Genomic DNA, 26,052 nt, shown 5'->3' on the forward strand with positions numbered 1-26,052 from the left:
TGGGGAAGTAATCAGTAATTAGTTACTGATTACTTTTTTCAAGTAACTTGACCAACACTGGTTATTAACCCTCTGGGGTCAAACAACATGCCACACCTCCAAATCACGCACCACCTTTTCTTACTAGTGGAAAAGTGTAAACGTGTCGACCAATAAAAATGATACGGAAAAATGTGGGATTTAATTATTTGGTAGGAACAGAGAAACATTTTGGGAATGATGGCGCTGAGAGCGAGTTTTGTGATGTGTAGCGTGTTTGGAGTGTGTAGTTAATGTGTAGTTTTTTTGTTGTGTGTGTCAGAACAACACTATCACAGTTGCTGCCAAAAAGCCACCAAAGGCAGATTGCAGCGTAAACGCTGAGTGATGCACCTCCTGCTGTCAGGCCTGTGGTGCTCTCCTCTGTGGACTAACTTGAATAATTTGAGTATCTTAACCGTGACACCTGATTCTTCTCTCATTGTAGTTTAAAATGGTTATATAAACAACGCCTGATAGGGTGGCTGCAAATCAGGGTAAATAGTTTCGTATAACTTTATTGTTTACAACATGTGTGCATAAGTTAATAAAATTTACAGTTTATATTTGCATTTCAAGTTATGAAAATGATTCACTAAACAGGTTTTTACAGTAAAAACGTTTTTCCCTACTTGGTTTTTATTTTTTTACAATGTGTCAATGAAAAAATAACTAAATTCAGACATGTGAGGCAAAAATATTGTTTAAGGTAAAATGAAACTGTAGTAAATAATGAGCAGTTATACCCTGGAGCCCAGACGGTTAACCTGATACATCATGAAAAAATAGGTTTACAGTTCTGGTGAAAAATGTTTCATGATGCTGTAGATTTCTGACATTTTGTGTAAATTTAAGCAACAATTTGACTGTTTGTAATGTAGCTTTCTATATTTTCTGCCTATTGGGCTTATTTATGATACAGGCTATATGTTTGTGAAGGTTCTCAGTCATCCATCCAGGTCATTGTAGCCTAAGGAGCGGGAAAGAAAAGTCTGGACGTCCCACCTCATTTGAGAAGCTTCTTCGGTCATGGACGCCCCCCCCATTAGGTAGAGGACCAATAGGGGCTCCATGACCCTCTTGCGGACACTCCCATAGGGCTTAAAATCTGGGACTCTCCACCAATTGCGCTTAAAACTGACAAAGCTTCTTTAATGAAACGTCTTCAAGAAAACTTAAAAAAAGAAGTCCAGATGCTTTTTTTTTTTCAAGCTTTCTTTCCAAGCTCCTTAGACCATACAGGCTATACATAGAATCAAAATTCACATTTTATGTAACTGAAATGCTTAATTATGTGGGGTAAGAAAAAGTTATAGAGTATAGAGTATATAAACGTGTGTATACTTACTGCATTTGATGTATTATAGCCGTGTATAATTCATATTAAAGGATGTAACACCTGCAAGTGTGTAAAATAACGGCTTTGATTTTGCCACCCTAAGAAATGTCTCTAGATCCACCCCTGACGTCTGGGACAACAGGGCATCCCCAAAACATATACATATGACAGGGGTACAGCCCCTCGGCAGGCTTCCAGACGCTGACCAACCTGCTTTATCAAATGGGTGGAAGAAGTGGCAACAAACAGAAAAGTCTAAATCTAAACAAGTAATTAATCACACTAATACTTGGGTTGAACCAACCTGATCTCGCCTGTTCTCACGGCTCTCTGAGGTTACAGCAGCATGTTATTTCACGTCTCTCGAACATTAGAAAACGGGAGTTCCACAAGGTTCGGTTTTGGGTCCACTATGCTTTAATTAGACATGAACGAGTTACCAGACAGCTGTAAAGATGCAGAGGGTCAACTGTGAATGTAAAACTGTAAAAACCGTGAATAACACAGTGCTAACGGGAGGAAATAAACACAGAGATACAGAGATGAGCAGGAAGTCCCTAAAGAATCAGCTACAAACGCATCACATCAGTACCGTCAGTGTTCTCCATCTTAGTTTGTGTCACAGTCACAGGCTTGTGGTCCAAACAGTTAGTCTGACTGAAGTCGAGGGTGAACTGTTGTCTCTGCTTGTCTGTTTTTTCACTGATTTTCCTCAGAGACAAAACTGCGTGGCTCCTGACACCAGCTTCGTCCACAGAGGAAACCCACAGTAGCGTCCAACCTCTGATGGACGCGTGCAGGGAAACAGTTCTGTGTTTCATCAGTTTCTCTCAGATTTATTACAGAAAAAAACTCAAAATCCAGACAACGAGGAGATAAATGAACCGATATAATCTCACAAATTACTCTCCAGATTATCACACAGTATGACATCATTTATTTCTCTAATAGTAATCACCTAAGTACCTATCAGAGCTTTAATTTACACACCAGAGCTCGTCTACAAACATCTAAACCTTAACAGTTACTTGATGTTATAATTACAAAGAAAAAAAAAGAAAACTTCACATCATTATAAGAAACAAATTATTATTATTACAAGATCAATTTTCCCCTTAGAAGTGACAGCACTGGGCCTCCATATTTAACTGGATTTTATTTTGGGGACCAGGTGAGGAGGAAGGTGAACAGAGGCCTCCAGAAAGTTCACAAACCACACGTCAGATTTCAGCCTCCCCTCGGGGGTACAGCAACAGCTGAGGAAGATGATGAGTTTTCATCCTTAGCAATAATCAGAAACACTGAGAACATTTTTTAAAAAGACCCACAATCCCCCTGGTGTCTGCTGCCGAGGAGCCAGAACATGCCAACCATCAGAGAGGTCCGTCTGAGGCGGGGTCAAAGACCTGAGCACCGTTAGTATCGCCGGGGAGGAACTCGAGTTCCCACCAGGAGCAAAAGTCCGGAGAGGTCATCGTCACACAGCAAACCTGAACACCAGCTGTGAGGGTTTCAGTTTCCTCTGACTTGCATAAATCTGCTGCAGTTGGTGAACATGATGAAATATTCTATCAAAGAAACGCTGGAAATGCTAAACATTTAGTTTTACACTTCCTGGGCAAAGCAGGCGACCTGCACTTTCTCTAACATCCACTAGAGACAATAAAACAGCTGCATGGCTCCAGTTTTATGTGGCCTGCTATGTATGGGGGCGTGGCCTCTGACAGATGGATGGTGACACAGGCGGCTGTGGCTGCTAGCTGTCTGTGAGGCTTCAGACCAATAATAAGTCTGCTGCTAAGAGACGGTCTGAGGAGGCGGGGCAAGAGTTTAGGTGCACAGTGAAATCTGAGATTGTTCATTGGATGTTACTGAGCACTGGTTAGCAGGTAACTCAGTCTGTGCGACGCTCCCCAAACAGTCTGTGATAACAACCCAGCTGTTATTCAAATATGGCCACTTCAAACCCAACACGACGCCAACACCGAGGTTTCAAACATTCAGAAACCAACGGACGACATCCATCAGTTATACACTGGCTAATATAAAGATCATCAGGTTGCCTGATAACTACACAAACTACAGGCCGCTGCTTAAACTCAGCCACTTCAAATGTCATCAGGTTGTTAAAAGATCATTATAAGTCATCGTGTGTGAATGTGTGTGTGACTGGGTGAATGACTGAATGTGTAAAGCGCTTTGAGGTCCTTAGGGACTAGTAAAGCGCTATACAGGCCATTTACCATCGTCACCACCATATTTACGGCTTGGCCGAGCCACGTCGTCCATCCGCCACAGGACATCTTTGTCTAGCTAATCTAAGCTGAACCTCAGCCTCATCAGGTTTTGGTGCCCTAATCTCACCAGACAAAAAAAATCAAAACCAGATGTAAACCAAAAGTCTGACACGGTTAGTCCAGCCAATCAATGAGCACCAAGCTCTCCGTTAGTTTAATGTAAGGATAACAGCCGAGGCAGCTAGCAGGTACGTGAGGATCTCTGCTAATTCACCCTCTGAACTGTGACATCACAAATGAAGCACTTTGGATTTGGGGAAACTTTCCTGAATGTGGATCTTAGTTCAGATTTCAGCCGGAAGGATTAAATTGAGGTTGAATTATACGGTCATATTGTTTGTTACGCCCCTAGCAAGCCCCTAATCTCCTCAGTGTGCTCAGATGGTGCTAATTGGCCACACCTAGTCCGGTGTGGTATTCGTCGCCTTTTTTATGTTGCGGCTTTTGAGCAGGGTCGTAACATGTTGGAGGAGACGATGCGGTCCGGGTCTGTCAGACTGGACGAGCTCGGAGGAGAACTGCGAGGCCGGATGGTCAGAAAGGTCTGGAGGAGACGGCAAGGAAGGCCGAAGACCGGCTTCTGGACAGCAGCGGGCTCTTCCAGTGCACCTTCATGTGGTGCCTCAGGTTGGACTTGGAGGAGAAGCGCTTGTCACACTGCTGGCAGGAGAACGGCTTCTCCTTGGTGTGGATGCGGTGGTGGCAGATGAGTGCTGTGGAAACCCTGAAGGACTTCCCGCAGTCAGGGCACTTGTAGCGTTTGGGCTCAGTGTGGATGCGCCGGTGGTTCTTCAGGGACATCAGGTTGGGGAACTCCTTCTGGCACGAGCTGCAGAAGTAGGTCCCGGTCTTGTGGCTGTTCTTGTGGTTGAGCAGGGAGCTGGCGTGGCGGTACGAGCGACCGCATTGGCCGCAGACGAAGCTCCTGGAGCTGCTGCTCGAAACCACCGGCCTCAGATCTGGGAGGAGAGAAACACGAAGGTTTCAGTTCAGGGTAACCCACAAAGGGTCTGTTGGCTCTGAAGCTCACTGTCAGATCAGCCAATCACAGAGTCGGAATATTATGTTGTCACTCCAATTTTCCAACCAGGAAAAGCTGGAAAACACCCCCAAAGTCTCCAAACTTCTCTTTGGAATTTTGAAACGAGCGGCTCGAGTGTGTCATTTATCAAGTCGGTGCCGAGAACGACCGGCCACTGAATACGAAGCAAAGCTGGAGGGTTTATTTTAGGGAGTGTGCTGTGCAATCATCCCGAGCTTCCTTCAGGTAACACTGATGGGAAATATCTGAACAGTAACACCTGTGTTACGCCTGTCACGCACTGCCTGCAGCTCCTGTGATTGGCTGCTTCCGTACCTCTTATCTTGTCTCCTCAGCTCCACTGTCAAAGCCCTGCACAGGTGTGACTGCCGACAGCAGTATGAGCCACGTGAACACATACATGGGTTATATATGGATCCAGTGCAGGACCATAATGAACGGCATCACGTTTCTGACACTCGTGAGATTTTTCTAAAAAAGGAATTAAAGTCACAGGATGTGAAGAGTTTCATTATAAACTGATAAACTACAAACGTGTCACACGACTACGTGTCCGATAAACGCTAAAACACTTTAATTACGTGATTATGTCTTTTAGTGTGAATTAAAGATCAGATTGTCATCATCAACATTAGACTGCAGAAAATAAACACATGAATTAAATCCTCAGATAAACATCAGAAAATTACAAAATCATTTCATTTAACAAACATCATAATTACTGGTGCCTTAAATCAGGGGTGTCCAACTCCAGGCCTCGAGGGTCGATGTGCTCAGGTTTTAAACGTGTCCTTGATCCACACAGATGATTTACATGTGTTGAAGTTCTCCAGAGGCCTGTTAATGAACTCATTTAATTCAGGGTGATATCTGAAACCTGCAGGACACCGGCCCTGGAGTTCCCCACCCCTGCCTTAAAACAAAAAACCCATTTATACGTCAGCGACTCGATCGTCTTTTAACCGACAATTAAAGCTGTATGTTTGCTCTTATTATGAACTAATGATAACTTAATGATAACACCTTCGGCTGTTTCCTGGGGGAGAAAAGTGTCCGAAGATCCAAAATCATCAGTGATGACACAGAAAAACCTTAAAGTTTCTGTCACACATTTCATAACTCTGTGCTGTCAGCTTTTACATTAACAACATAGTGATGCTGAATTATTATTGTGACTCAGAGTAACATAAATAGTAATTAAACACATCTAATAATGAGTAAACATCATTTATGGGATAAAAACTGCAGTTTTTCCTTCAGTGAGAGAAACGTGGGTTTTTATTACCGTACTATCTACACAATAAGGCACACTTAAAATCCTTTATTTTCTCAAAAATCGACGGTGTGCCTTATGTATGAATTCTGGTTGTGCTTACTGACCTTGAACAGATTTTATGTGCTACACGGCGCTCAAAAATCTGTCAAAAAATGTTTTAGCACAACTTTGGCTGCTACGAAGGCGCACCGCTTGATGGATTGTTGGAGCATTGCGGCTACCGTAGTCTGGAGCCTCACGGAGGAATCTGGGTCCTGGGTCCTTGGGCTAGCTGGTATATAATGATGTGCTACATGATCGCTAGCGACACAGCTATGTTTGCATACCATAAACACAGTGAAGCTGGAGGATGAACGCTAACTTCTTTACACTGGATAAAAGTTAACGTGAAGGTTCCTGATGGTTAGAGACAAATGCAATCGCATGGCAGGATGCTGTAAACGGACCAAACTTCAGTCAGGAGAACAACTGAGATAATCCATCCACAATACGAGGTTAGTCATTAATATACTGCAACAACATGGGAACAGAGCAGCTGTGATAGAATACAGCATTAATGAATCAATGGTACAGAAGTGGAGGAAGCAAGAAGAATGAGTCTGACTGTTTTGTTTCGCTTAATGCGCCTTATAATCCCGTGCACTTTAAGGTCCAAAAACAAAAAAACAAAAAACGGTAATAGCAGCTGTGTGCGTCACAAACATTAGACTCATAGTCGTGTGAAAACGACTTTACTTCACTGACGCTGTAAAAACCTTCAGATCGTCTGCACTCTGATACTAAAAGCTGGAGATGCATTCAACAGGTTCTGCACCAACTTCCTGCCAACACCAGTGAAGGTGCCGGGAGAGACGTCGATGTGGACGGAGTGAAAACACCGAGTGTCACTGTGTTTTTCAGCTATTTATTTTCAGTACTCAGCAGTAGGGTTATAGTTTATGGACAAGATCTTCTGTTACGAAATGAATTATCAAAACATAGTTTATAAAAGTGTATAGTAAGCATTACATATATATGCATGGAAACCAAAAGTTAGAACTCAAACAAAAGAAAAAAAAGGGGGTGGGGGGCGGGGAGTAGTAGTTGTGCCAAACCAGTCCTCTTCTTCTTCTTCTCTACAAACTAGTTGAAATGCAGGCGGAAAAGTGACACAGAGAAGAGCAGGCATGGCGAGGACAACCAGACGGAGGATGGACATTTATTACTTCTGTGTTCTAGATCACACGGACTCCTACAGCACTTGACGGTCACTGCACGGCTTCACTTTTAACTTTTCTTTTTTAAACTAGCACCAGTGCTGAAAACACGCACACGCACACACACACGCTTCCCAAACAATTAAATAAAAAGGAACAAAACACCAATAAATACAGGAGGTTACCATAAAGAGGAACAGAAAGGTCGGCGAGCACACCGAGGCGTCCCTTTCAGTCTGATTTGATGAAGAGGAGGAGGAGATAAATATGGAAGAAGAGAGGGATGAAGGAGCGTCACATCATCACTCGTGAAAGAAGGCAAGAAGAGCGTCTCCGGCGTGTTTCAGGTCCTCAGAGGAGTCCACAGAGAGGGGCATTGTGGGTAAAAGGAGGGCGGGGGTGTTTACATCAACACAGCTCTAAACTCACATCCTAAACACTAGCGCTGTCCATTACAAGTGTTAATAATAATGATAATATAAATAAATGAATTACTACATGATCTGTCATCTTTTTTCCTTCTTGCAGAAACGTCGAGTTCGTACAGCCGCTCGCCTCCCGCCGCTCAGGCCTCGCCTTTTTGTTTTATCATACTTACTGGGGCTGGAGAGAGGAGGGAGGGGAGGGGTCACTTCCTGTTCATACGTGTGGACGTAAAGCGCGAGAGCGGACAGTTCAAGGCGGAGCTGCTGGTTTCCTGAAAGCTTTTTACACTGCAGTTACACCTACTGAACACCGGGGGCAGGGGGGGTTGTTTTCACTGCAAACAGCGAAGAGGTCTGAGTGTTGTCATGGAGATCGATCACGGGGGTTTGTTTTCCCTCGTGTTTTTTTTAATGAAAGTTGAAGGATTTTTATTGGTTTTTGCTGAGATTTCCACTTCCTGTGACCCGCAGGAATAAAAGCTGCTCGTAGCTTCTGAGTTTAAAAAGGTGCCTTAAAACTGCGCTCTACATAATGACCACCAGGAGGCGACACCTGCAGACACCAATAAAACGTTCTTCTTTCCTCATTAAACACCTTCAGTTCAGATGGAGGCGTGGCAGCAAGAAAATGGGTGACATCACACCGGCTACGTTTGCTTCTGGCTCGTGGCGCTGTGACATCACACTCACAAAAATGTGTCTTACTAAAAGAACTGTAAAAATGTAAGTGAATCTACCGTCTCGAGGATTTCTACCTAACACCAGACGAGTGCTTTTCAGCTCCACAGTCTCATTTATTCTGGAAGAGCTCGAGAGCGCCCCCTGTGAGACAGGAAGTCCATGGGTTTGTTGCGTTAATGCCATCTGTTAAAAACAAATCCTTCTGGGGTTGAAAGAGTGGATCTCGTGAACACGATTATTTAACACTAACTCGACATGTCTGTTTCCAAACAGCTGGACTGGATTCTGCGTTTTTCTGTAGCTCAAGTGAACCTGAGCTTAGAGCAGCTGGATTTAACCCAAAACAAAACGAGAGTTCAGCACTCAGCGGAATGATCATCGTGCTTCCATAATCGCCAAATTCTGATTTTATTCATTTGTGTTCACTGCACTGTTTTCTCAAGGCTGTGCGATTACGCCATCGTCGCCAAGCTCAGAGTCCAGCTGTGTGTCAAACAGCTGGATTCAGTTTCACTCTCTGACACGTTTATCTTAGCGTCCGTCGTGAGGTCGAGGGCCGTTTGACGCATTCATCCACCAAAACTTTTTTTTTCCCCTGCACTGAAAATGAAACGACGCCTAAAACGAGAAATAAGGGAAGCAGCCGTCATTCCTGCTGATGTTCCTGAGTGTTTCCTCCAACCTCCTCCTTCAGGAAGTCTCTGATCTATAAATCTGTAGGAGCTCGAGCAAAGGAAGCAAACGTTTTAAAATACTGACAGTTAATTAACCTTTAATATTTAACAGTGAAAGGATAATTGACGATGTGTAGTGATCGGCTGTGTGTAGACCAACGTTCTTACACAATGACACGGCGGCACCGTTAACCTTTTGTTATATGATTTTTGTTAAACTACGCTAACTTTTTAACGGTTCGTGAGGCTGACATGGAGGCAGACGAGACCCAAACTATAACCGAAACATAACGTATTACTCTCGACTTTGTGCAAATGTCTGAATACATTCAGTTAGTTTGGTGGACTTGGACTTCCTCCGTGTTGTTTTATACTTTGATCGGGTTGTTTCCTGTTAGTGTCATGCTGTCTGCTGATTGGTGAGGAAACGTAATGAAAGGAGGTGATTCTCTCTTTTCTTTTTTGTTGCTTCAAAGAGGTGAAATTAAATCAGGACACTTCGCTGCATGTACAGTTTCCTAAATGAAAGCTCGGACCAACCCACGAACATCCCCGTTTAAATAAAGTTTAAATAATATAAAAAACTGGATATAAAATCAGACTGAGGTATGAACTCTGCTGGTGTGATAAGACGGAGGCCTGAGGAAAAATATTTAAACGCCAATCAGCTGATGATCAGATTAAAAGGAGTCGTCTTGTGATTCTTCATCTTACACAGACGCCCTGTCGCTGCCCGTCAGTGGGCGGTGAAATGGTCCACGACCACTCCAACAGTCATTTTCACATGAGAACGTTTGGTTTGAACATATGACATGTGTTCTGCTCACAGCATTAGCGTGGTCACAAACAGGACGCGCTACAGGAAGTCTGAAAACCCTCTTTTTAAAAACTGATCACGTCTTTAATCAACCTTCAGGCGCTACGGGAGAAAGGCCATTTTAAACCGCACGCAAGCCGCAGTGGTCTCTCAGCTCCGGGTCCACACGTGTGAACAAGAAGTCAGGAAGTGGTCACCGCTGCAACACACAAGAAGACACGCACACATACACACACACGTTTAAAGCAGTCCCTCTGAGTCCAAAGTGTCCATGTTCAGTCCTAAAAGTTCCCACAAGTCATTGCTGCCTCCAGGCCAAAAGGATAAAGGTACAAAACACGAATCTGGCCTGCACGCTGTTGATCAAAACAGTCCCTCCAAACCAGATTAAAAACACTGTGACGAAGGCCACGGGAAGAAAACGTCCTGTAAACACCATCGGAAACAGGACCAATCAGACTCCCGCGCTCCATCTGGGTGCAGCTTGATGGCTGCGGCCTCGTGGTGCGCCAGTCCGTGGCAGGGAAACATAACAAGGCAACATGCAGCAGGGGGTCAGTCCAGTCTGCCTGTCAGTGAGCGTGCGTGGCAGCATAGCGCTCTGTGAGGGTGTGTGTGTGTCTGTGTGTGCGTGCGTGTGTGTGGGGCGTCACGTCATCGCAGTCTGTCCTCCACACACACCACAGCCACACATGGTCAATGAGGAAGGCTACGCTACATTTTTGGCACCTCCACAATCTTCGGCATGTGACCCCCCCACCCCAGCCCCACTAAGACCATCATCATCATCACCACCCCCCCACCCCCCCCCCCCTCACCCTGCAGCTTATATGAAGGGGCCGCCAGGCATACCCAGGAAGTTGGGCGCTCTCACGGACATGGGTGGAGGCGCCGATGAGCCGCTCCAGTGCACCTTCATGTGGTGCCTCAGGTTGGACTTGGAGGAGAAGCGCTTGTCGCACTGCTGGCAGGAGAACGGCTTCTCCTTGGTGTGGATGCGGCGGTGACAGATGAGCTGAGTGGACACCCTGAAGGACTTCCCACAGTCGGGACACTGGTAGCGTTTGGGCTCAGTGTGGATGCGCCGGTGGTTCTTCAGGGACATCAGGTTGGGGAACTCCTTCTGGCACGAGCTGCAGAAGTAGGTCCCGGTCTTGTGGCTGTTCTTGTGGTTGAGCAGGGAGCTGGCGTGGCGGTACGAGCGACCGCACTGGTCACAGACATGGGACTTGACGACCTCGCTGTTGCTCCCTTGGCCGCGGACTTTGGCCACGTTGCTGGGATTGAGTCCTTGCTCTTGCATCAGGGTGAGGTCCAGGCCTGACCCCCAGCCCAGGTCCTGGGAGCCCCCTGGGCGGGGCTGCTGGGTTCTGGGCTGGCGGGGCTGCGGTGTCTGGCCATGAGTGATCTCCATGTGGAGCCTGAAGCTAGCCTGCGTGGGAAAGGCTCGCTGGCAGGACCGGCAGGTCAGCTCCCGCTGCTTCTGGTGGACACGCCGGTGGTTGTAGAGCTGGGAGGAAACTCGAAAGGCCTTTCCGCAGTCGTGGCATCGGTGGCGCCGCGTCTCAGAGTGGATACGGCGATGGTTCTTCAGGGCAAGCAGGTTGGAGTAGGTCTTGAGGCACACGGCGCAGTGGTAGATGCCGACAGTATGGGTGTTCTTGTGGTTGAGGAGGGAGCTGGCATGGCGGTAGGAACGGCCGCACTGATCACATCTGTGCAGGGACAAACAAAGAAGAAGAGGGGTGGAGGAGAGAGGAAGGAGATTAGCAACGGAACATGGATGTCCGATTTCAATGCTGTAGCCAAATTCATCTGGTTACCACTTTTTCTGGAGAAGTATTTCAAGTATTTTTACTAGTCATCATCTAGGATGTTGCACATACAGGTATATGATCTGAAATCCGGCTCAAAGCTTTCAAAGAAGTCTACAAAGTGGTGTACCATTAATGATTTCTACACAGGTCATAGGGGAGAGGACTGCTGGGTGGGTGGGTGAGGGAGGGAGGGACATGGGAGACACTATGGAGAAACAAGTGTAGGGAACTGGAAGGTATCTGCTGCTCCCTGCACTGCACAAATAAAACAACCTTCTGTCTCAGCCTTCTTTGGATACTGAATGTAGTGATGAGAATCCATCAAACATGCCCAAAGAACCACTACCATGTATCAAGACTCCTGCAGGTGTTAAGACTGGTGACCTGTGGACATGTGCAGTGCAGCTAGCTCCAAATACTTCCTAATCTTCCCTTTCAGAACATCAAAATGCAACAGCCCCATCACATAACTGCAGTTTCTAATCTATTAGCTAACCAGTGTCAGAATAAACACAAAGACTGCAATCAAAATCAGAACAGAAGCAAGGAACACACAACATCAACACTTCAATATGCTGCACACAAAATACTGCTTAAAGAGTTCGAAAAAAACAAAGCATGTAAACAGTACATCTGAACATGACATGTTTGACTGAGGCTAGCCTAAAAATGTCTGATATATGCTAACTGTAAGCAAACGGGGTTGACTTATCTGGTCTCTCCACTAATTCAATTTGTCCAAACTTCAGAAAAATCCGAATTCCGGCACGCGTATGGTCCCAAGGAAGCCGGATTGGAGATCATATACCTGTAATAGACATGTAGAGACCTAAATTTATCTTCACTATTTGTTTGTTTCAACTTCGAAGAATCACAAACAACTGACGAGAACTCACGTGTACCGACACTCTTCGCCCTCTCCCGTGGGTGCAGTGGCCTTCCTCCTGACTTCCATGCCTACCTGGTTGTCCCCGCAGCGGTGCCTGGCCAGACCGGACCTCCCCTGGAAACTCTTCCCACAGGTGGGGCAGCCAAACGGGGTGGCGCCTTCCTCGTGGACTTTCTGGTGGTTGCGGAGGAACCGGGCCAGTCGGAAGGCTTTCCCACATGTGTGGCAGATGTGCTTCTTCCGCTGCGTGTGGATGCGCATGTGGTTGCGTAGAGCCATGTAGTTGGTATAGGGCTTGTCGCAGAAGTTGCACCTGAAGTTTCCGGTCTTGTGGGTGTGCTTGTGGTTCAACAGGGAGCTGGCGTGTTTGTAGGCACAGCTGCATAGGTCGCAGGCATAGGGCCTCTCGTCAGAGTCCATGTCTACCGAGTTCTTCTCGGTACTGATGGTTGTCGAGGTGTTGGTGGAGGACGATGAAGGCAGGTGCTGGGCTGGACAGTCATGAGCCGCGAGCTCGTCAGCTGTGGCAAAGCCTTCGCAGCAGCCGTCGCACTCGAAATCCATCTGAGCGCCAGGGCCTTGTGGGCCTTTGCACAGGCCGGCTGTAGTGTGGGTAGCGAGCTGCCTTTGGGTGCGGAAGCCCTTCCCACACTCTTGGCAGTTGTGCTTCTTTTGGGCAAAATGGAGACGAAGGTGGTTTTTCATTGCCAGCCTGTTCGGATATGTAGAGTTGCAAACATTGCAGTGGTATTCTCCAATTTTGTGAAGGTTCTTGTGATTGGCCAGGCTGCCCGCATGGCGGTAAGTCTTTCCACATTCTTCACAGGCAAACGGCCGCCGTGCACTTTCGGCAGGATCAAACTTCTGGGGTCTGGAAGTACCGGCTGACGAGTAGGGCTTTTTGAACCCTTGGTGGCTGTATTTGACCCCCATCACCTGGCCCTTCGATGGCTCTCCTCTCATAGTCTGCATTTGAGATGGGTCAGGCTGCTGGAAGCGGGAACCGTTTGGGCCGGTCCGAACAAGGCCTTTGGCTCGGTGTTCTTCATGGAGACGGAGATGGTTGATCAATTGCTTTTGGATCTTGAAGGCTTTGCCACATTCTTCACACTTGTGCCTGTAGCAAAAATAGGCAAAGGTAAAGAAAAAAAACAAAAAACAGCAAAATCTCTTTCAGTACATTTCAAAAGCAAAATGACACTTTGTAGGGATTTCTAGGGTGGCCTAAGTCAGATTCTTAATAAGGTTAGCAGTTCTCAGTAGTTTTACTAGCCTCAGACCCCTACCTACTTTGGCAACAATTCTCCTGTACTTCAAAGTTTAGATGAAAACCAATGAAAATGTTATCCACAAATCTTGCCAACTAAACTCAAAAAACTCACTTTGACAGAATGAGATCTTTATTAGCCAAACAGTTTTAATTTGTCACATGCCTCAAATTGGTGCTCAGTACCTATAACTGTAAAATAGCTACAAAATTTACATAAAAATAAACAAAACTTTATTAACGTCTTTACTTTATTTACAAAACAAGAGTAACATGATAATTTTGGATTTGACCTCCAGTAGGCACTACCATTAACTGTTTCTAATGTTAACTTTTTGTTGAGAGACATTCGAAACTGGCAGAAGGCCTACCTCTTTAAGTCAAAGTGGGTCCTTTGGTGATTCTTGAGAGCCAGCAGGTTGTAGTAACGTTTTTGGCAGACAAGGCAACGGAAAACACCGGTCTTGTGGGACTTCTTGTGGTTAAGGAGAGAGCATGGGTGTCTGTATCCTCGCCCACATTGGTCACACTTGTGGGGCTTGTCACTCTGATCAACCATTGGCCTACGTCCATCTGCGCCAACGTCACAACTTCTTCCAGCAACACCACCGCCAACGCCCTCTCCTCCAGACATCCCTTTGGCTCCATTTAGGCCGGGCTTGTTCATCGAGTTACCTCGATTCTTCCCAGGGCACAGGTGGGTGATCAGATGGTGGCGATCCGCGAAAAACATGCCACAGTCAACACAAATGTGGCTCCGGCCATCCATCTTTTCGTTGCCGTTGGCTGAACTCCCTGCAATACCCTGTTGCTGACCATCTGGCCTTTGGGGCCCATGGATTAACTGATGATTCAGGAGATCCTGCTTTCTGGCAAAAGTCTGGCCACAGGTACAGCAGATCATCCTCCAGTCCTGCTGCAGGTTGGAGGGTCCTGGCCCTGTGGGGTTGTTGGCATGACTACGCAAGTGACTTCTGAGAGCTCTCAAACTAGCATAGTGGTTGCCACAAACTGAGCACTGATACACCTCTCCATCATCATCGTCATCTTTGTCATTGCTTCCCATTCTCTTGCCTCCACTTTGAGGATACTGTCGTTGACTGCCGCCTTCTTTCAGGCTGCTGGAGCTTCCAGCAGGCAGCGAGGTTCCACTGGAGCTATGGTAGTTCATATTCCCCATAAAACCATTGGACATATTGGCCTGCTGCTGCTGCTGGCCACGGCGGGGACACATGTGCGACTTGATGCCAGACACATCGCCATACATCTCACCGCAGTCGGCACATACGTGTCTGTCGGCTTGCCGGTGAGCAGAGCTGCTCTGGGAGAGTGAGCTGCCATCAAAGCGATCATGGAACTCAAGAGAGTCTAGCCCACTGCTGTGGCCTCCGTCTGGTACAAAGTGGGCAGCTTCGCCGAGATTTCCTGGCAGGGAGATTGGAGTGGTGGCACCACTACCTTCCTGGACGTAGCTCTGCTGCGAGTCCAGAGTCAGGGGCTCTGGGGATAGCCAGTCGTTGCTGTCATTGTTAATAGGCTGATTGGAAGGACGACCCTTGTGGCTTCGTAGGTGGCTATGTAGTGCTGCCAGGTGAGGGTACTGCTTACAGCAGATGGTGCACTGGTAGTGGCCCGTTTGGTGGCAGCGTTTGTGGTTGACCAGGCTTCCTGCATGCCGGTAACTTTTGCCACACTCACCACACTTAAAGCGCCGCTCTTCATCATCTGGAGAATTAGCCTGGGGCACACGACCTCCTGACGGGGAGGCCACCGAACTCTGGGATCCAGAACTTAGAGTCTCCGAGTTGAGGATGGAGCTGTCCTGACTATGGGAGGGAGGGTGGGGATCATGAGTTAGATAATGGACTTTCAGTGTCTCCAGATCTGGGTGTCCTGCGCCACAGTATGCACATGTATAGATGGGGTTGTTGACTGGAGGGCCCATAATGGGGTCATAGGGGCCCCTCTTCTCAGTCGGCACTGGTGGCAGAGGCAGAGGCAGAGGGTCCCCCAGCGCCGGCGTGTATGCCGGGGATCGAACAGCACTCAGATTATGAGGCATGATGCCTGGAAAACTCCGTGGCAGGCTGAGGGTAGGTGAAGCAGTGTTGTGCAGCAGAATGTGTTCTTGGAAATCTGCCTTATTTGGCAGCGCTACCTGGCAGAGGTGGCAGAAACAGGTGGTGGTGTCTTCACTTTGAGATGACTGAGTGCCAGTGCTGCGCTCCGAGTCGTGGAGGCTGCTGCTGCTACTGCTGCTGCTCACCATTGAGGCCCCAGGGGTCTTGAACTTCGAGTGAGTTCTCTCGTGGCTGTTTAAGGCAGCCAGGTTGCCAAATTGTTTGAAACACACAGAGCACTTAAACGTTCCTTGTTGGTGACACTTCTTGTGGTTCACCAGGCTACCGTGGTGCCGGTAAGTTCTGTCACACTGATCACACTTGAAAGGTCTGTCCCAAGCGTCGTCGGATTCAGGGGAGCCTTTTTTTCCGTGTTCGTCTGTCTCGTGGCTTTGCAGGACACTATGTCCCATACCACTATTGTTCAAATGGGAGCGCCCAAACCCGTCCGAGAGGTCCTGGGTGAGACCGTAGTCCCTCTCGTCGTGGCCGGCTTCTTCGGGCACTTCCTCGCTTTCTTCCTCTGTGTGTGCACTACTAGGGGATAAAGTATGGATCCGTAAGTGATTTTTCAAAGCTACTGCGTTGGGCAGTGTACGTGTACAAACAGGACACTGGAATGATCCAACTTCGTGAGATTTTTTATGATTGGCTAGACTAGCTGCGTGTTTATAAATTCGTCCACACTGTTCACACTCAAAACGACCAGTCTCTTCTTGCTGATAATGTGCTTTCATATGTTCTAGAAGACTTGGAGTACTCGGGCAAACCATATCACATTCTTTACAGGGGAAACCCTTGGCACGACTCATATCATGCATTGCCATAGTACTCTAAAGCAAATCGTTTGGAGGGAATCACAGTTCACAACAGAGCAATGAACAGTGATGTTGAGGAGGTGGGGGAGGAAACGGTAGGGCTTAGCTCTTTAGCTGAGGGCAGCAGTGGAGGCCATTTTCTCCCTGGGAGCCGTCAGCGCAGGTCAATCAGGACCCACCCCAGGAGGTGGCGGGCCTGCGGGGGTCACACCGGCCAATGAGGTATCACTGTGGAGAAACAAAAGAAGAAGAAAAAGAAAACAGGTTACTCAAAGACCTACTTATCTTTTTTTTTTTTTTTTTAAATCTCGAAGTTCAGTCCAGGTCCCTCAGTTTAAGTTTCAGCTATTTGCTATTGATTATAACAGAATCTCAAAATGACTGGGATATTCAGGAAAGCCCTACAAAGATTATTTAATATAAATAGTTTGGTCCTAGGTTCTGTGATCATTTTAATTTTCTTTATTATGCTTTTGCATCACAAATTATATAGATGGATATAAAAATTGTGGATGGTGATCTTAAGGATCAGCAATAGTCTGAGTGATCACTAGCAGCTTGCTAACCACAACAATTAAGTAGCACAGTTGCACAAGCATCAGCTGTAGCTTTAATAAAGTGTCAGACCAAACATTTCAAATTAGTTTAACTGGAAGACTCTAGAAACAAGATATCATTTTTTATTATACCAATAAATTACCATTAAATGGATGTAACTTCTTTGTCAGAAAAAAATAAGGCAGTGGGTAAGTGCTTTAAATCTTCATGTTATCTGAAGGCCATCAGACAGCGATACCTGTGGTTGCTTATAGAAACTAATTTCTTAGCTGATCTCTAAAAATGTCTTGTAGAGTTCATGGTCTCAGTTGTTTTGGGTCATACTGTTCAAAAGTGACTTCTATCTTGCGAATTTTGGACAGGACGATCCGACTTGTGAATGGATCGGCCCTACTGGTCTCTGGCCATACGGCATACCCGCTGAGCTAAACCGGCACCCAGAACTGAAAGACTTTAAACCAGTTCAGTAGTCTTATTATACTGATTCCCTTGTTCCTAGCACATGACGCTCAATAACAAAACAAAATGAAAATTTATTAAAATTAAAAACAAAATCAGTGATCACCACAACTGACCACCGAAAACCCCCAAAACCTGACAGAAAATAGTCACGTCGGATTAGAGCGGCCCGAGAAACGCCTCAAATTATCCTTGAACCAAAGAACAAGATTCAGCTTAAGACTCAACACATGGGCACACCTTTGTTTACCGTTTAAATAGCCTCACTCTCTCACCCTCCCCCGTCCACGGTCAGGTAAACCTGATCCAGTCCTAGTCGCCACAGCAGGGTGAGAGCGGAAAACCACCTGATCTGCACGATGACAAAGATAACGGAGCAGCAGGCCAAACTTTAGGAAACACGTCAGGTGTAATTCAACCTCCTGATTTATTTGAATGTGACAACTTGTTAAAACTGGTGTATCCCCTCCAATGTGTGAGGCCACGCAACTCCATTTATATTTTAAGAGAAATATTCCGAAACTATTTTGATATTTAAAACATCAATTTCCAGTTTGAAAAATGTCCTGCTTTTCCGTGTCAGTAACGGTTGGATCACTTTTATGTTCTGAGAAGGGAAAAATTGTAAAAGATTATTTTTCACTCATTAGACACAAGAGTTTGATTAAAATCTGCCTCGATCAAATAGTTTGTGTTTTCTGTAAGGACCCCGGTGGGATGCAGTCTAACCGATCAGAGACCGAACCTCTGAAGTCCAGATTAGTTGGACTTTACATGTATGACTGAAAAACCAGAATATCAGTGATGCAGGACCTGATCCGCCTCACTGTGTATTGCACTGCCTATAAAACTACAAACGGGACCCCTGCATTGAGCACAACGTGAGTAAATACCCACAAATAATCACTGTTGTTTGGATTAAATTCAGACCCATCATGCAGGAGGAGGAGTGGATTTTGTGAAATATGGATGGATGGCAGCATGGCACTCACTCAATGCTTCTTTGGCCAAGTGTGAGAAGAAAATGAGACACTTAAAGAGGACAGGCTCAGCCGGTTAAAGACAAGAAAGCAGTCCAAGCGGACGCGCTGATGCTGCTGATGAATTGGTCCTGTTTGGGTTTGCTGGGACTGAAAATGCTCCGAAGCCGGTTCATTGTGGAGCAGTTGCTGTGTTTCTGCTGGTTGTGGAGGCGTAAGATTCAGGTTTGTCCAGACATCGCGTGACAGTGAGCGCTGCACCTGTCAGCGAGTTTCACTGGGAAATAGAGAATTCCCTTATTTTCCAGATTAAAGATAAGATAAAACTTGTAGAGGAAATGTCGGTCAGCTTGGCCTTCAGGTGTCGCGTTTTGTTCCACCGACAGCTCAAACATCCTCACTCTACAAAAGCCACAGCTCCACTTTTACCTCAGAAACGGCTGAAATTTAACTACAGCTCGTTAAAATGTGCTCTCCAAAACCACAACTCGCAGAATTATACAAAAGTATATCTTAAAAAACAGTTTAAAATGCTTGTGATTATTTTTCTGAGTGAGACATTTGGTGGAAGTCTGACACAAACTGATCAGGAATCAGTTCAACAGATCCTTCAGTGGGATTAAAGTGTCCTTTTTAACAGGCTCATGTGTAATCTGTAATCTGTGGCAGATTACAGCAGCCGTTCATGTTCATCTCATTACACACAGCTGGGTTCAAACACTGGCTCGAGGCCCGCTCAAAGACTTTCCAGGTTTCTCCTGATAACACAGATCCCTATAAAACTCCAACACGAGCTCACCTCTGCAGGTTCAAGCCTCGGCCAGTGTTTGGCTTAAACACCGTTCATAACGTCGGTGACGTCAATAACAGAGCATATGAACAAATCTGAACATCATGAATCACAGCAGAGATGCACAGATTTAGATTTTCTACAACTGACACCTCAGAGAATTATTATTTTTTTAAGAGTGAAAATGTAAAATATTGTTTCTTACGTTTTCTGAGGGAGTTAAAGAACTGTCACTTGACTGTCACTTAAAATCTATGGGCTCAAATTGTGGTCAAAATTCATAGTTGTAACTTGAAACTTGAGTGCAGAGTTTCACACGTATTTTTTGGCTAAGTCCACACACAAATCTTTTTTACACATACAAATCCTGATTTACAAGTACAAAATATTTATGACCACAATTTGAGCCCATAAAAATCATTTAAAATAAAGTCCTCCAAAGCCACAGTCCAAACATCGTCTCCGTGTGCAGGACTTTATGAAAAGGAAATATATACATAAACCTACAGTTTGTGTATCAGGCTGTTAACATGGGGGTCAATGGGTACAGGCTCTCTGCTGCCTCTGCTGGATGTTAGAGGAACTGAAGCGTTTAGAACACAAAGGGTCTCATGGGCAGATTTTCTGATGGCATTACAACTGAACCAGCCTTTGCTTACGATGGTTTTATAGAACAGCCAACGTCTATAACGACTGATCTGAGATTTCAGCTTAATTTAAATGTGAGCAAACTGAAAGGCTGAAACCTGTTAGACATAGTAATGGACCGCCGAGCTGGGTCCTACGTAAACATCACCACCTCAGCTTCAAACTGCCGACTGTGATGCAGCAGCAGACAGTATAAATCTTAAAGCTTAACTTATGGACCACAGCTCAGGTGTTTCGTGAAGAAGGAAACACCCAGATTTGTGTTAAATAACATATCACAGTTATGTGTGTAGTCTCCACTGGAGAATCTCTATGAGCAGGAAAAGGCCCGGAATACAGATGTTGGCTAACGCGAAAAGAGCGTTGACAGGAAGGAGGATCAAATAAAGGTGTTTACAAGCCGTCACGGGCGATAGTGTCAGCACTACGAGGACACAACCTGGTCATCGGGTGGGATTTAAGGTCTCGGGTTTGTGTTTATGTTCTCTTTGGCTGAACAGAGAGAGGAATTATGGGAATTCAGCTAAACAAACTTGCTCTAACACCCAACAGCACCCAGTCAGCAGCGAATATATCAGCGGTGAGGCTAAACTACAGGACTGATCAGACACAAATATACCCAATCAACCATGATCAGTGCATGTCTCATTAAAGGTGAGCTACCTGTAAGAGGACAGAAGTCACCCGGGTCTTAAATGTGGTGCTGCAGGTTGGAGCTTTACGTGTCTGTGATTTAGTCGACATTTTGTTGGATGTTTGTTAAATATAAAACATGAGCATGAAAACCTGAGCTGAGCAGCACAAATCGGTCCAGGAACTCAATTAAAACGATTCAAGAGGAAGCAGAGACGGATTGTCTGCGCGACAAAAACACGCCAATCTCCACACAAAAATATTTACCGTCGTACCGTTAACACCACAGTCGTTTCATTAATGAGCAATTAACAGATTCACCGGTAATGAGCGAGAAACAGAAGAACAAAGAAAGAAAGGAAGGAAGCAGGAAACGAGGTGAGACACGAGGGGAGGCGTGGGGGAGGGGAAGGAATGAAGGAAGGGGAAAAACAGAAAGAGGGGGAAAAGGAGGGGTTGGGGTGGGGGGCTGCAGTGGAAAATAAAGGTGTGGAGGAGGGTTTGATTGGCAGGAGAGGTAACCTGAGGAGGAGGAGGGGAGGTGCTGACGAGCTGCAGTCTGACAGGCAGGAAGGCAGCAAGGAAAATAAACAGCAGCAGGAGCGAGTGAAGGATGTGAGGGGAAAACTTCCTCTACATCTCCCTGCAGAGCTTTTACCTGCAGAGCCCCCCACCTCAGCCCACAGGCGGCACGATGCCTTCACCAGCGGGGACACATAACCCACCATCATCACCTCAGAGCAGGCGAGTGCTGTGTTTATCAGAGCTGCGGTGCATCAACATGTTCAGCTGACTTTGTTATCTTTATCATCCTCTTTGATCATTATGAAGCTTTTCGTTTGTGAACTCGAGCACTTTTCTGTTTTTTGCTCGTTTTTTCTCCTTGCAGTTCCTCTGGGGTCCAGCAGAGGCAGCAGTGACTCAGTCCCCATAGACTCCCCATAGAAGTTAAAACTGTACAGCAGAACATAACATGTTTACTGCAGGATAAAGACGACAGCAGTAGCTGCTAATAAAGTTTGGCACATCTGTAAGGACCATTTACTGATGAGTCATTACTCAAGAAAAAAACAGCTGAAAAAAAGACGACTTTTTCAACGTATTTTTCAGACTCTCAGTAGGAAACGGAGCATCTGACACTGCATCGCTGATGACTTGCTGTCCACTCTGCACGTGTGAGGAAGTAAAACACATGACCGACATGTAAAGGAGAGATGGACTTGTTACCAGCCACGTGTTTAAAACCAGCCTGCCCATTACTTCCTGTCATGTGTCTCCTGTTCCACTGATGGATGTCCATTTTAAACACTGCCAAGTTAATAATGAGCCCACTGTATGTACAGTAATCCCTGAGAGCCCCAAGTTCAGGCTGCAGACTGATTGACACTCAGTTTATCAGTTTTTTCATGCCATTGCATCTCTACGAGGTCACAGAGCTGTCCAGCTGGGACAGCCAAACAGAAGATGTGGACGCATTTCTATTATTTATTTATTTTTTTAAACCTAATGAGGCAAAAATTTGCTTTCTAGAAATCGCTGAAAATTCCCCAGCTCATTTACATTAAGACTTTTCTCTTACAAATTTAATACAATCTTTTATTCTAATATGGCAGCGAGACATTTTCTCTGCCTAAATATGTGCTGGTTAGGATGAACGCAGACACCTGAGCGTGCTCTGTTACTTTCATGTAAAGGAAACGATCGAGGAGAAGATAAGACATGAAAGTGTGAAGCCTCCCAGTGTGTTAAACAGAGACTCTGTGAATCGCGCTACTGTAGCAGAGTCCAGGAATAAACGGAAACGAGCAGGTCGCCCTTAAATGCCAAGGTTACGTTCAGACCACCACTGCGACGAGTTTTAATGATGGAGAGGAGAGGAGGAGCGGGGGGAGTAAACAGGGAGGAGGTGCTGCATTCGGCCAGATGTTTGATGTGAGGACAAAGAAAGCCAACGGCAGAAGCAGAGGCGACAGGAGACGCCACCGGCGAGGGAAACAGGCCAGTCGTGATTTCATTACAGAGTAATCTGGCGTTTATTTCCTCGCTGTTCAGTCACACAGACCGCAGATTAAAGTGCTGCAAATTTATTTCTCCTTTACAAACAAGAACAAATCACACACTCCATTTAAATATCAGTGATTCGACTCTCAAACGCTCACAGAGTGCTCATGTTTTATTGGCTGCGGCTGAGCGTCGAGGCGAATCCGAAACACGAAGAGGGACCTGAAATTTAAACCGTCTTGTTAGCGCTCTGCCATCAGCCACAGGTAGGCGCGCAGCTCTACCTGTGGCTCGCATGAATCAAACAGCTGAAGTGTGTGTGGTCCACGGCGGATCTCAGGTCCTCACTGAGCTTCAGTTTCTCTGACTAACTTAAAGGAGACGCTGGAATATTTCTGTAATACACTCAGATTACTTCAAACTGCGTATGATCGAGAATAAATTATTTCAGAATACCTGCATTTTATTTTTTAATGCATTCTGCACTTTTACTTCCCAGTACTTCACAGAATAATCAGAGGACAAATTTACAGAGACTACACTGAAAATAATCACATTTAATCAAATTCCTGTAGAAAAAGCCAAATTCCCTCTCTGCTGCTTTTCCGTCTCATACATGATCAATAAAGTGAATATTTGGAGACAAAGAAATTGATTTGAACACTTTCAGCTTTGAGGGTTTTTTTTAATGACGTAACAAAGAACAACCTACCTAATGAGAATAACGGCTAATACAGCCCTCATGTTTGACCATGTGGCTTATCTTACAGTATTCAGATTTGCATATTATTAAATAACAGTTAAACACTGATTAGAGCTCAATTACTCAAATAAAAGAAAAACCAGCAATTTTTACAATGCATCACTTCCTTTTTCAGACAAAAAGACTGTTTTTCTCTCGTATACGATCAATAAAGTGAATTTATGCAGGACCAAGTCAAGCAATCTGCTTCAAACCCTTTCAGTTCAACAAAATCCAATTAAAAGGAAGAAACTAAATAACTAAACTGTATAACAAAGAGAGAGAGTTATTTGAGATTTTAGTGTCCACATTTAATTTTCCTGCTTTTCCTTTGCGTCTCTGAACTTTTAGTTGAACCAAAGATTTCACCACTGTCCCACGAGCATCACAGCTTTAGAAACTTGTGTTTTCATGTTACAGCAAATCAAAAATATCTGATATCTTCAGGAAAACTAAACCTTTTCCCCACCCAAGTGACTCTCAACATTTCAGATCCTATTCAGTTTTTTTCCCCTGTGTGAAAAGAACAAACTCATTTTCTTCATGTTAAAACAGAAAATATCTGAATAATGACACAAACGAAAGTTTAAAAATATACCTGACACTCAGGCTCATACAGTTTTTCTACACGTGGATTCATATGATGTCACACAGAGTGGACAGAAGCTCCACCCAACTTTGTATCATATCTAAATGTTACACACCTTTCCACTAAAAGTAAAATAAACAACTGAATTTTTGTGGGCCACCCCCCTCTCACCCAGTTTGTACAAATAAATAAATAAATAGATAAACCCAACGCCCATCTGGTGTTTCACCCTTTAAGGATTACTCTGAACTGCAACACATTGTTAACACTTAACAGAGCCGCTTTGTGGCTGGGAGCCCACGTACGGACCCGTGGCTGCTCACAGAGACGTCCACGGCGATAATGTGGGTCAGGTTTTCCACACGAAGCGTCTCATTCACACTGGGATGTGATCGGGCCCGGGAGCGGCAGCCAATCAGCAGCCTGTCACTTTTTCCTTCCATCATGTAAACAAACCGCCCTGCTTCGTTAAACTACCGCAGGATCAAAAGAGCCGCTGCGCTCGCTCCCGCCGCGGTGTTCCCCGCTCCTCTCTGCCCGGCGAAGGCAGGTCTGCCTCCAATGTGCGCAGCGGGGCTCCCTGACCTTGGCTTGTCTCCTCTCGGTCGGGATTTGCTGGGACAAAGCGGGGCATCTTCTCCTCGACACCCGGCCGACATTTCTTCCTCCAGACCCCAGCTTTCCGCCGCTGGAGGAGGACGGGGTGAGCGATGGGGGAGATGCCTGTGGCTGTTTTCCTATGTGATGCTCCCAGCAGAGCTGGTAGATCACCGGCAGCCATCAGCCCACTTTCACTGAGACCCCATCTCACTCGGAAAATGGCTTTCGAGCAGCGAGCCATTTTCCCCCAGCTAACGGGGGTTAGCTCGCGTTTTAGCCCCGCAAACGGAGCCCACTGGTGGTCTCCAGCTGCGGGCCGAGCGGGGCTCACTGAGCGAAACACGACGCAGATTGACGGCGGAGTGAGTCCCGACCGTCTCCGTCTTTGTATAAGACGCATTTTGTGGAGAAGAGGCGCTGAAAGCACGCGCACGCACACACGCACACACGGCCGAGCTAACGCTAGCGTTAGCACGCGGCTAGCCCGTTAGCAACCCCCCGCTATGACAGAAAGGGGGTATAACGGAAGTTCAACACAAGAAAAGCACAAACAGACACACAAAAACACCGTGGCCGGGCCGCACACGCCACCGAGAGCCCGCACTTTACTCACAAGCGAGGAGAAGCTGCAGGAACTCGCAGGGGTTAGCGTCCCAGCTAGCCTTAGCAACCCCAGGCTAGTCCGGAGCGACACAAAGATCTCGACAAACACACCGCGGCCCCCTTTGATGGAAAACCGCGTTTTCAAGGCGTTTCGCAGCGCACACTTACCCCTCAACTGGCCTCTGCGCCCGCAGGGTGAACGATGCACGGCGCGGAGATGCAAAATGAGCCACTTTCACGGATTAGGCATGATTATTTTTCCTCCCCTGCTCATCACCGACTTTTGGTTGTTGGCTCGGTCCCCCTGCCGCCGCTTCAGCAGCGTACTTCCTGCCGCTGCCGCTGCTAGCCGAGCGCAGCGCCGCTCGGTCGCACGCGCGTCATCACACGCACAGTGAAGTCCTCGCGCCGCTGTAGCGGCACGGCGCGCTGGCGGCGCCGGGCTCTCAGGGCTCGGACTCAGCGGGGTCCATTTTGGCGCAGACACACCGACCGCAGCTCGGCCCGTCAGGGAAAAACAGAACCGAGCCGAGGGACTTGTTCAGGCGCTCACACCTTGGGCCCTGCAGCCGCCTCTGTGTCGGTCCCTGTGCCCACTAATCAGCCGCCAATTATTATCCCACTCAGTGCGACACCGATCACACAGGTGAAGGTGAGAACGGTCTGCATAACGCACAGACTCGTGGTCAGGACTGGGAAGTCTGCAGTGTGACCATTAAACACTCACCTGTGCTGTTCTGTCCCCGCAGCAGGTTCACACACACCTGAAACAT

At 46.4% G+C, this 26,052-nt stretch overlaps 1 protein-coding gene across 1 annotated transcript; it reads right to left on the bottom strand.

Moving 5' to 3' along the window:
• Window positions 1-1,751: 1,751 nt before the first annotated feature.
• LOC146387912 (zinc finger protein 646) lies at window positions 1,752-25,633 on the bottom strand. The gene is made up of 5 exons (XM_084924937.1): window positions 25,448-25,633; window positions 14,110-16,904; window positions 12,479-13,588; window positions 10,618-11,480; window positions 1,752-4,613 (listed from the first exon to the last, which is right to left on the bottom strand). Exons 2-5 carry the CDS (start codon window positions 16,683-16,685, stop codon window positions 4,189-4,191), a joined length of 4,974 nt encoding a protein of 1,657 aa, XP_084781063.1. The 5' UTR covers window positions 16,686-16,904; window positions 25,448-25,633; the 3' UTR covers window positions 1,752-4,188.
• Between the last annotated feature and the right edge of the window lie 419 nt (window positions 25,634-26,052).

This window comes from Perissodus microlepis, chromosome 4 (genome assembly GCF_051167445.1).
Source record: "Perissodus microlepis isolate ML-2025 ecotype Zambia chromosome 4, ASM5116744v1, whole genome shotgun sequence".
Classification (NCBI taxonomy): domain Eukaryota; kingdom Metazoa; phylum Chordata; class Actinopteri; order Cichliformes; family Cichlidae; genus Perissodus; species Perissodus microlepis.